This window comes from Bombus huntii, chromosome 3 (genome assembly GCF_024542735.1).
Source record: "Bombus huntii isolate Logan2020A chromosome 3, iyBomHunt1.1, whole genome shotgun sequence".
In the NCBI taxonomy this organism is placed as follows: Eukaryota; Metazoa; Arthropoda; class Insecta; order Hymenoptera; family Apidae; genus Bombus; species Bombus huntii.
In genome coordinates this window covers 8,023,848-8,035,989 of record NC_066240.1, presented here as the reverse complement: position 1 = coordinate 8,035,989, position 12,142 = coordinate 8,023,848, and the positions used below count along the sequence as shown (strand labels likewise).

General features: G+C 29.0%; 3 protein-coding genes across 9 annotated transcripts in view; 2 read left to right on the top strand and 1 right to left on the bottom strand.

The window, feature by feature from the left end:
* Positions 1–114: 114 nt before the first annotated feature.
* On the top strand, positions 115–2,778 carry LOC126863407 (uncharacterized). Its single transcript, XM_050613532.1, has 4 exons — positions 115–355; positions 1,045–1,234; positions 1,533–1,747; positions 2,230–2,778. The coding sequence occupies exons 1-4, from the start codon at positions 341–343 to the stop codon at positions 2,386–2,388; spliced, it is 579 nt and encodes a 192-aa protein (XP_050469489.1). The 5' UTR covers positions 115–340; the 3' UTR covers positions 2,389–2,778.
* Positions 2,779–2,895: 117 nt separating this feature from the next.
* On the top strand, positions 2,896–7,806 carry LOC126863393 (uncharacterized). 2 transcript variants are annotated; one of them, XM_050613499.1, is made up of 5 exons: positions 2,896–3,030; positions 3,284–3,481; positions 3,564–3,710; positions 4,192–4,257; positions 4,328–7,806. In XM_050613499.1, the coding sequence occupies exons 2-5, from the start codon at positions 3,344–3,346 to the stop codon at positions 7,076–7,078; spliced, it is 3,102 nt and encodes a 1,033-aa protein (XP_050469456.1). In that variant the 5' UTR covers positions 2,896–3,030; positions 3,284–3,343; the 3' UTR covers positions 7,079–7,806. The 2 variants fall into 2 exon arrangements, with proteins under 2 accessions (XP_050469456.1, XP_050469455.1); XM_050613498.1 differs by lacking the exon at positions 2,896–3,030 and having other exon boundaries at positions 3,072–3,481.
* A 212-nt stretch (positions 7,807–8,018) lies between these two features.
* LOC126863399 (protein kinase C and casein kinase substrate in neurons protein 1) overlaps positions 8,019–12,142 on the bottom strand; it is a 59,057-nt gene continuing 54,933 nt past the window's right edge. For all 6 annotated transcript variants that reach the window (XM_050613517.1, XM_050613522.1, XM_050613520.1 and 3 more), the window contains 3 exons: positions 10,646–10,812; positions 10,078–10,238; positions 8,019–9,910 (listed from right to left, as the gene is read on the bottom strand). In XM_050613517.1, the coding sequence (XP_050469474.1) occupies positions 9,798–9,910; positions 10,078–10,238; positions 10,646–10,812 (441 nt within the window). In that variant the 3' untranslated portion in view covers positions 8,019–9,797. The remainder of the gene's footprint in view (positions 9,911–10,077; positions 10,239–10,645; positions 10,813–12,142) is intronic.

Below are 12,142 nucleotides of genomic sequence, written 5' to 3'. Positions count from 1 at the left end.
AAAATTTATTTAATATACTAGAATTTTATTCAGATATAATTATTTGGTAATTTCAATAAAATCTCTTTTTTTACATAATTTTCATTGAAAATTAAAGCAAAAATTGATAACAGATTCGATCTAGAGATGTTTAACGTGTTACAACACGTTATAATACCCGCTTTAATTATTTTACTATGAAAAGGAATGTTTACTATGTTCGAAGAAGCGCCAATATTAAAACAGGCTTAACACGTATTGCCTCCACCTTTTCGTTAGTTTCTTATATTACTTTCACTGGCAGAGTATCTCAGTTTATGTCGATTCGTCTATACGAAAGTGTCGACTCATAGCAGCCAAGATGAGAAATCTAATGGTATGTACATCAATTTCACCATATTTAATATCATCATCGTTTAATCCATATCAATATCGTTATATAATTCTTCGTAATATTTTAATCGCGCCATTATATCTCAATTTTTATTAACTAAAGCATCAATTAATTTCAATGTATTTTAAATAAGATTCGTTTCATTCAGTAAAACATTTGATACGTGAAATTTAAAAAATAACTAAAATTTAAGAATAGAAATAATAAATACTGTTACATCGCGTGTTTATTTGTTTGTTGAAGTTATTATTCTTGATTCCGTAATCAGTTTGGTATTTATGTACTTCGTACGCAGGTTTCATCTTTCATCATCTGGACATATGATTATTGATTTATTCGTTTCTTATTATTTCACATAATTACAATTATTGATTAGTTTTTTATTTTCTAATTTTTATATCTCTATAAATATTGTCTATGAACTTAAAATAGAAAGAATTACTAATGAATATATATACATATATATATATATATATATATATATATATATATTCTTCATATTCTCTTTAACTAAATTGGTAAATCTATTGATAATTTAAAACATTCATGTAATAAACTAAATTCATAATTGTTACTCAATTGTAATTGTACAAAAGTGACGTCAACTTGTATTACATTCGATTAACTGGTCGGTGTACATAGCTAATTAGATTACTATACTTTCGAATCAGATCGCAATCGTTCTGATTAGCCCCTGCCTGGGGGACGTATCGCATCTTTTGTCAGAATATTCTACGACGACTACAACTACTCCACCACCGCCTCCTAGACCTTACAGTTTTCAATACCAGGCGGGACGATATCCTGGAAACATTGATCGTGTTCATCAAGAGAGTGGAGATGGCGCTGGACATGTTCAAGGTAATTCAATGCTTCTTATGAAATCATTATTACAGGTTATAATTAGACTATGGATTTTCATGCATTTATGCGGAATTTAAAGACATAAAAATACACAGAATGCATATAATATATGAAGATATATAAGATATTTACATATTTATTTAACTTCTGTCTTGTGTTTATTGTTTTACATAAAAATAATTTTATTTGTGTTTGTAATCTTGTTTGTATTTAGGACAAATATCGACAAATAATATATATTCAATTTATAAACTGTCTTTATTATATAAATAAATTTTAATTGTTTATATTTTAGGCTCTTATTCCTTCATCGATCCCAAGCATAAAATACGAACAGTTCAATATGCTGCTGATGAAAGTGGATTTCACGCATCTTTAATAAATTATGAAGATACTATCGCCCAACCTATCGATTCTGAAGCTGTGAGACTCGCGAAGGAAAAACATTTTCGATTATACCAGAAAATTGCCGAGTCAAATGCTCATGGCGTCCCAATCAATCTACCACGGGTAATAAACATTTAATTGTGTCTTTTAACAAACAGTAATAATTAAATTCTATGATTGTTTAATTATTAGTTAGCTGAAGGATTATTACCTGGTCTGAATACTACGCATTTACTATTTATTACTCCTTATTAAATGTGTCGTTTTTTCAAACCATTGAGATGTAAAAGAATCAAATTAAGATTTGAAATTATTGATAAATTGAATTGTAAATATATCATTAATGAAAAAGCATGATGCGTTGATGATGGATATATCGAAAGATCCAAAGTACAGTGTAAGACAATTTTTTACCTAGATTACGGTTCTTAATTATATTTATAAAAATATGAATTTTTACATAGATACCCGCAGTCCAATAATAATTCTATCCAAGTTTCTTGTATCAGTCGTGAACAAATATACTCGATTGAGGCTTAATTTTATTGCTAGAGAAGATTCGGTACGGTAGCTTTCACCCGATGATCGTGTATAACATCTTACAGGATTCGGCGAGTGTGGGGAGAGCGAAGGACAGACATATTCAACTCTACCAGAAGATAGCCGAGGAGCATGCAGCAATTGCAAATCAAAGAGAGGCAGCACGATTAGCTTACGAAGCTACTTCTGTAGTAAACGATGTAAATCCTGACCATGCGTATTAAACATATTATACTTGTTGACGAAAATGATTTTAGAAACACGATGACATCGAGTATTACTTTAAATGATCACTTTTAATGCTATTACGAAGAATTATGAAAAATGAAAGTTCATTTAATATTGAAGAATGAACTTAATACTTAAGAATCTAGATTTAAGATTTAATGTACAGTCTATTTAATTTAATTAAATTACAAATTTTAACCGCTCAATAATAATGTATGTTTATCATTATGTATGTTCTGCATCTCAGATAATATGAATGAAATCTTGAGAATTTAATGTATTTAAAAGTTTGTTGGGAATAACGTTAATCTCGCATGTTTTAATTTGTTAACATTTGTTATTGTAACATTAGATCAATTACAATTAAAATATGAATGCCTCTACAATACTTTTTTATCCTAAAACAGAAAAATCTTCAAAAAAACTTTCTCGAAAAATCGTACACCTTGCATCAATTCAAGTAACGACCCACCTTTACCAGAAGATGGCACACCAAGGGTGCATGAAAAGGTAGTTGCGACCACGATCGTATAAGCTCTATAAGTATACATTTATACATATATACTGTAAATACTTAACAGGTCTGACAACTTCCGTGTTAAGGGAAAGGCACTTAGCGACCAAAAAATGTTTCACAAGTAAGGTGCTCCAATCGATTTGTTAGAGTTTGTATCTACTTCGTCGTGTAGCGCGATCCTGTTTTTAACATGTTTATATACATTAATTAAATATATTTAAACTACGTACACTAAAATAACTAGACACGAATTTTCGCGGGATTTTTCGCAACGATTCGTGAGTCATGAACATATCATGAATAGTTTTATTTCGATATATATTTCGATCTATCGATATTACAACCGCCGTAGTTCACTCGTAACATGTTCACAGTGTTCCGTATCAATACAGATACGCATAATCATATTTTGTATTTTGGAAAAGTCGAGCAAAATGTCGAGAAAACGTAAATTATCAACTATAAAAGAAAGATGTCGTATTTGCCTCATTGACCATGGATGTATGAAAAATTTATTCGATGAAGTTCTACAATCAAAACTAAATGATCTGAGTAAATGTACTTCTATCAATGTATGTTTACACCATCTTTTTAATTTTTGTAATTAATTCTATACTTGTTTGTGTCTTATAATGGATCTTCTTTTCTTTTTAGATTAAGGAAGAACATGGAATGCCAGGTATTATTTGTCATATATGCCTCTACAAATTGGAAATGTGGAATGAGTTTAAGGAACAGTTTATACGATCAAATCAAATGTTGTTAAGTCAGTTGGAACTCATAGAATCTTCTGATAATGATGTAAGATTATTTAGTGTAAACATTAAACTTTTAATTATATATATTTAGACATATTTAAGAATATAATGGTATAAAGCATAAGGTTAATTTCACTATTAATGTCCATAAGGTAATGTTCTGCATGTATTATTATAAAAAACTGATTATATTTCTTTGTATTATGGTAAAAATAAAACTGTAACTTAATTAGTTAGGAAACTACAGGTACGAAATACGTGCCAAAATACAAATTCTCAAAATTTTGATTTACATCATTATAATATTTATTTATAGAATGTTTCAAGATTTGGTGGTTCAACTTTGTCAGTATATTCCATGAATTTAAATACGAAGAAAGTGTTATGTATAAAGACTTGTAAAATATGCTGACAAAGTTTTACATTTAAATTATGACATCCTATATAAAATAATATTCTCTTACATATGTCTATTAAAATAATGTCTCACAGCTTTATAATTTTGTTATAACTTTAATTTAAAGACCATAAAATCATGCAATAACTTGCATCAAAGTGGAGAAGACAGTCTCTCTGATACTTTTGATAAGGTAGTACTAATTGTAATAACACATTTCTTTTAATTAATCACATACAATTTCATAAGAAAATTTATTCCAGAAAAGAACAAAATTGGATGTGCCACCATTAATACCTTTACAGTTTACGAATACAGAAAACATAACAAATCAAACGATGCTAAAGGATATGTATATATCTGAAGATGACGTTACATCTTCGAAAGACTCTTCGCAAAAAGCTCATGATGCTTCCAATGATGATAAATGTAAAAATGACGAAGAGCAAGAAAATAAAGGTAATGTTCAATTAAAACCAACCTTAGTTCCAATGAAGATCAAGCCATTAATTGGGAGGCGTAATATAACTGAACGAAGGAAAGCATCGACCAAAAGATGGGTTGCAAGAAAAAAGGCACTCCTTGCAGCAACAGGAGAAACTGTTTCAGATACAGATTCTATGGCTTCAGACGATACACAGCTATCACCAGTACAGAAAGCAAGAGCAAAGACAAATATGGATAAAGAACTTGAAAAGCAAAGAAGATTGGTCAAAGTGTTAGAGAACTTGCAAAACACTTTGGCAGATAAATATGAACATGATAGAAATGATTTTGTGAGTTTAGACAGTGATACGGATACACATAAGACAAGATCTCTTAAAGACATAAATTCTGATGGTTCTTTAACTGGAGGAAAAAATATATCTGCCAAAGAAAGTATTAAACAAAATGAAGCAAAGAAAGATACATTTTTCGAAGAGAAAGAAATTCTTCCTAATTCACAGCCAGAAAAAGTTGTTAAAAAGAAATCGCAGAAGAAAGATGAAACGGAAATAACCGAAGATACATTTACACCATATTCAGTAAAATCAGAATTAGAAATTGAAGATGTTACGTATATTGTTACATCTACATTAATGCTCGCTGGGCCTCATTATTTAAATAAAGCAAATTTAAATACTTTGTCAAAGGAATCTAAAGATGGTAGTATTGAACAAAATTCTCAAGAGAAAAATACCGATATTATCGATGCTGTGCAACTTCGTAGGATAAATCCAATTCCAATAGATGTTAATAATAAAAAATGTGTCGAAAGATGTTTGAATATAGAAGTAGAGGGAACAGAGATAGAAGCATTAAAACGCATACAAGTTGAATTAGCAAGTTTTGTAGAGAAAGAAATGAAATACAGATTATTTGGAATGAGTAATGATAGTATAAGAAGAGATAAGATAGGAAATGACTATAAAACTTCGTATCAAACTCTAGATCAACAGTTGAAAACTATAATAGAAAAGACTATAAAGAAAAATTTCGAATCGTCTATGATAAGAAGTTGTGGCACTGATCTTAATTCATATTCTCATCAATTTGGGACAGTCTCTCCAGCGTTTGTAAAGGAGGCAATGAATTCTAAAAAGTACCAACCAAAAGTCATATTAAAACGTTTGGACATTACAAAAGAAAGTAAACTCTACAATATTAATAATATGCATGTTTTAATTAAGCGTACAGTTAAGAGCAATCTTGGTGGGCCATTTAGTATGGTTTCTCATAAAAGACAAAGTGTACCACCAATAAGATATAATGATTATAATACTTCTGCTTTGGATTCTGACTCATATTTATCAGATGAAACTTCTGAAACATTTAAAACTGATAATAATGTACAAAAGTCACAAGAAAATAAAGAACAAAATAGTGTCGTAAAACAGATAGATGAATCGAAAGTTGCGGATTCTAATAATACTAAAAATGAACATCAAATAGAAATTCAAGAAAATATTTTTAAAATTACTTCATCACATAGTGAAAAACATATATGTGGTGTATGTGATCAATCATTTGCTAATCGTAGTGATGCTATTACACATGTTCGTATGCATAAAACAGAAACCACTATATTGCGACATAATAAGCACAAAATGATGCGATGTAAAAGATGTCATGAAATAGTAGAAGCTAGATTCGTAAAAGCTCATGTATGTAAATCTACAAAACAATACATTCACAAATGTTATGTATGCAATTCTACATTTCGAACTGAGAAACTGTTGGTACGCCATTTAGAAAGTCATGATCAGTCTGAATTTAATATAGAAAACATAACAAAAGGAGAATCTCAAAAGTTAACAAATACAAACACATCACAGAATTCTAAAGGCACAGTATACTCAAAGTCAGATAAACTTTTGAAAGTAGAGAATAATCGAATTATGAAGTTAGAGAATTCTAGGACAGGAATAAGTATTGAGAAAATAGGAGCAACCAAAGGAAGGGAAGATACTGTGTCAGGAGCAGAGAAACTAAAGGAAACGTATACTTGTTTCGTATGTGACAAAATTTTTACAGATGAGGAAATATTAAAAGATCATTTACAAAAGCATTGTGATGATATGAGCGAGGGTGATCAAAGTCCTGGCAAAGAGCAGTATCAATGTGCAATCTGTGGGGACTCATTAGAATCTGAGGATGCATTGGAAGCACACGTTGAAAAACATTTGTTTGATGAAGAGGATGATAATCCCAATCTTATTAGTATTGGCAGTGAAAATGATAAGTCAAAGGATGAAATCTATCAATGTCTGCAATGTACAGAAGTGTTTAATTCAGAGATGTTACTAGAAATGCATATGCAAGCTCATGAAGAAGAAGCTGCAATAGCAGAATGGGAGAAACAAGGAATAAAAACTTATGAATTTCAGTGTATGATTTGTGATGAACTTTTTGAAACAGAAGAGGATTTATCGGAACATTTAGATATACATAATGAAACTACGCATGTTTGTCAATTATGTGATAAACCATTTTTCAGTCTTGAAGACTTACAGAAACATGTTGCAACTCATTAATTTAATTACTCCAATTACTTTAATTATTCTTCATATAGACTGAGAATTCCGATGTTTCTACATTAATTACTTACTACATATAATGTATGCAATGACTCTTGAACTTTTAATTTATAGTGTAATCAACGAAATTTTGTTCACTGATATAGTATATATAAACATGTATAATAGTATACAAATATATTGGAACTTAAGGATAGGTTTCTAAGTGCATATTTATGTTGCTTCCATTTTGATACTTATTGAATTCTGTTCCACTTCATCTGTAAGTAATGTTTAACTTTTTCTGCATTAATGGATCTGCAGATGTTCATATAATTTAGAATCATCGAAATTAAATGTAAACAATATGGTTATTTATAAATTAAACGTAGGGATTTTGATTATGATAATTTAGTGTATAATATTATTCACAAGCTATAAAAAATTCCTTGACTTATATGTACATATACTACACAATGAATAGACGATATTTCATATGTTAGTGTCGATATACATATATATATAATATCGATATATATTACACGTATGTTATATATATCGCATATAATTTGTTTTTTAACATATAACGAATTATAATATCAAAGCTAATCCATAATACTTATCATAGATTAGAACCAGGAGCGATTAAATGAACTTGTGTAAAAATTGTAATCTGTTTCGTTCAATGAAATTTAATGTGTATGAAGTTTAATGACTATCCAAATATATGTTTTTACACACCATAATGTTATACAATAATTTTTTTCTTGAAACAATTTTCACTCAACTGATATACATTTTTAATAGTTTTGGCCAAAACCATGATTATTAAATTCAGTTTCGCAGTTAACACACGAATTTATCATACCACAGTTGTTTGTAAACTTAATTGGCGTTTATGAAAATGTATCGACGCATCGTTATGATATTTGTAAGTGAAAATAGATGCTGCATCATGTATTATGTAATATTTCGTATATATGCTATTTATTAAGTTATACATAATAAATTTTATACACAAACTATAATCTATTTAACAACATCATGGAATCGCGAACACTCTTTACAGAAAATAATTTGGAGGACTAATGATGTAAACAATTACAAAAATCAGTCGCTGGCTGAATTGTAAATGTTATTATACTCTACTATATTTACATAAATATTGTGTATAGTAACACGTTATTTACTCGTGACGAATAACTAGCATTTATCACTATATACCATGAAAACTTGACTTGACTTGAAGTTGATTCTCCTGCGCGCATTATAAAATAAAAGAATATTTAAATAACAAATGACTTCGTTAATACTAACTCTCAAATTTGTCTCGTTATATAGAAAATTATAAATGCTTTTTTTCTCAAACCATATAAATCTACAGTTCGTTCAATTTCATAATCACTCCGCACCATTGTTCTCAATATTAACTTAAACACGTGTTTCTATACTACAAATATTTCCTGAAAGTATATATTCGTGAAGGTACATCGATTAACTTAATAGCAGGTAATTTGTTACGAAAGCACATATCTAACAATCAAAATTTTGCGCTTTCATTTCCATACTTCTTCAATTGTGTTACATCTATCAGAAAATGGATAATGATTATATGAAATACCTTCAGTATTATATATTTCGTTTTATATAAAATTTTTCGTTCAATTAAAAAAGATATTATGACTTTATTCTCATAAATGATCAACATTGCTTCAATATAAGAAATTATGTACAAAAAAGCACATTAACCAATGACGAAAACTTCTCATTATAATCTTTTATAACGTGAATATTCTCATAATATTATAATTTTTAATTTATTTTATTTCTTATATATAAATAATTCTCGTCCCTTCATTTTTTTTCTCAACATTAGAATATTGTAATTATTAAAAAAAAAAAGGAAAAACAATAAAGAAAAAGATTGGACAATTCTGGGTCCCAAATTTTATTTGCCTGGTACGTCTTACGTACGTATTCAAGTTTTTTCTTTTTTCACTTTCTCATCATAAAATCTCAACTTCGCTAAACAATTGTAACTTTACATACCGTTTATATTCTTAAAGCTATTATATACAACGATACCATTCGAAAAGAATAGGTTTTAATAGTATCATTTGAATAACAATAAATTAAATATACTTTTCGTCGCGCTAGCCAAAATATTTCATAGCAACAATGCTAATAATGAGTCGAAAAATGTTTTGAAATTGTACAGTATCTCAAAAATCTAAACTTATAATATACTCGTGGTGTATGTGTATCCATCTTATCGTTTAGCGCTAATTTATATAGATGGATATAGAGAACCCTAACTATCTATGGAAACCAATTACCCATTAGGAGTAAAAGTTTCGTTTTTTAAGTTCTATCGTATCGACCCTACATCGATCTGAGAAATAGAATGAAGTAGATGTATGCATTTTTTCCCTTTTCACTCTTATAACAGTTTTCTTTGAATTTCAATCGTAACATCGAGCCGTAAGATTTTATAATCTTTCTCGTCTTTTTCAACGCTCATTATATATCACACAAAATGAACGATCCCTAATATAGAGTCTCATGTAATTATTATTTAACGACATTTACAAATTTTCTTATTATTTTTTCAACGAACTCGCTATTTCGTAAAGAAATAAACAACAAAATAAAAATTTCGTTCCTTTCCTTTGCTTTCGTATGCGTTACGTGTTAAGTAACTAACAATGTTCATGTAATTTGGCGTTATGTGGTAGTTTTACGGAGACACAAGTTCTACGTAGTTTGCTGGATAGAGACCCACTCTACCGTCTTTTCGTCCTTTACACCATCCTTGCTCGTCTTCGTCTTCTAATTTATCGAATACATCGCCTATGAAAATTTAAAAATTATTTAAATCGTATTGTATATACATGCATATAGGGTGGTCCATTTAATTGGACCAGCTAAGAGCTAGGTCGGTTCTATATAATAAAATGCTTAAATATGTACTGTGATTTAATAATACGTATATGTTGTATATATAGTTTATATAATACCTTGCTTAAAACTAAGTTCATCAGCTTCGGCTCCTTCGTAATCATATAACGCGCGTACAAGAACACCTGGTTCTCCATTATCTACCAATGGTTCGCCACTGTCTTCATCCCATTCTTCTTCCTCAAATGGATTTGATTCTTGCTTAACGTTTGTACCATTACTGTGGAGAGAAAAATTTCCAATTTTTATTCATATTGATACACTAGCTTTGTTTATGTCTATATACTTATACAGGTGTACTAACATATAAAACAATATAAATTAAAAAATCCTATAATTAAATCTGTGTAATTAAAATTCCATCATTTAATAACAAATTTTTAATAGTGGCTATTTGTGAAATATAAAGCAGTATAAAAATGTAAATTCTAGGATTTAATAAGATTTTTCTAATAGTGAATTATTATTATTATTAGAGAATAGTAAAAGTTTAGAAATACACACATAGTTTTGAAGATCTTCAATTTAAAGAATAGAAGACGAAGTTTTTTGTATTTAAAACAGAGAAATCGAATTAAACATATTATTATTATTAATTCTTATTATGAAATTATTTTGAATGCTCACGTCATCGTGGAGGTCCTGTTTACAGCATTACCATCATGATTGTTTTTCTCTGAAGAGTGTTTGCTGGAATTCATCGTGTCGGTTTTGCTATCCCCATGGCCTCCATCTGTTGATATTACCCGGGAACTGGGCTTCGATTTTGATTTGTTATTAACTGGTGGGTACTCCTACGTTAATGAAAGATCATTATATTTATTACATCATTGTATATACATCACACTATAAAATTTAAAGTTACATTTGTGTATATATATATATATAATTTTATAGTTTAAATATGTATATTAAATATTTATAATGTTATCTAAATCATGCGTGCAACCAATTATAGTATATCTAGAAATTTTTCATCTCTGTACCGACTCACGAAAGTATTTGAACATTTACGATAGAAAATTTTTATGTTCGGATTGTGTTTGTTATGTAAACCATTTTGAACTTTCATTAATACAGTAATAAGAGACGATTACCACGATCATATTAATTTTGAAATGAATTTAAAAACGCATATAGAATTTGTGTCTGTTCTTTTGACATATCTTACTGACACATTATGGTAGGTCACCGGTTCGATTATTTGTGACACGTTTATCAGCATATTACTTTGTTTACTATGATACTTTCATGATCTCTGCGAAATATATATTTGCGCATTCTACATGCATATAATTGTACGAAATGTCTTTTAATTTTTACATATACTTTCGAGATTCATTTTAAACTTTATCAATGAGAGCCAATAAAATTTCACGATGTCTCGTACAATACATATAATATATTCATAAACGGTGTTTGAATACTTTCGTCAGGCTATGTGTATCTATTAATTATTTAATATGATAAGCACATATATACAATTATAATACCTGTTTGCAGTATTTTTAATTTGTTATTTTTAAGCTTAAGAGTATAAGCTTCACATATGATAAAAATTTATTATCATGTTATAAAAAGTTGTATCATAATAAGAAAAAAGAAGTGGTATAATTTAAGATGAAACGAAAACGAACGTGTTGGAATGGAATGAAGTTAAATTGCGTCGCACAGGTACCTATTACCTACAAAGATCGTTGTCATACATCATGCGGTAACGAATGTGGCAATATACGTATTCGTTGTTACAATGGATGAACGTAATTCACACTTACGGCTGTGACAATTTTTTCGTGCGAATTAACTGTGCGCATGGTTTCTGGTTGCAAGCATGTTTATTTTAACGCTTCGTCTCTCTATATAATAATAATAAATAAATACGTATACTAATGATCGTGTTTGTTAAACGTGCGAGTAAATATAGAGCGAATTTACTATACAGGTCTGTCATTCATAAATGTGTTTAATACAGGTATTCTTCAATGGACGAATCAAAATAACTAAAATCAATTAGCAGAAATTATCACATTTACAATTAGTATCACAAGAGGTTATTATGCAGTTATGTAAATTTAAATATGAATGTCCAATTTCACAATTGTACGTTTTTCTAATGTTTTCTCC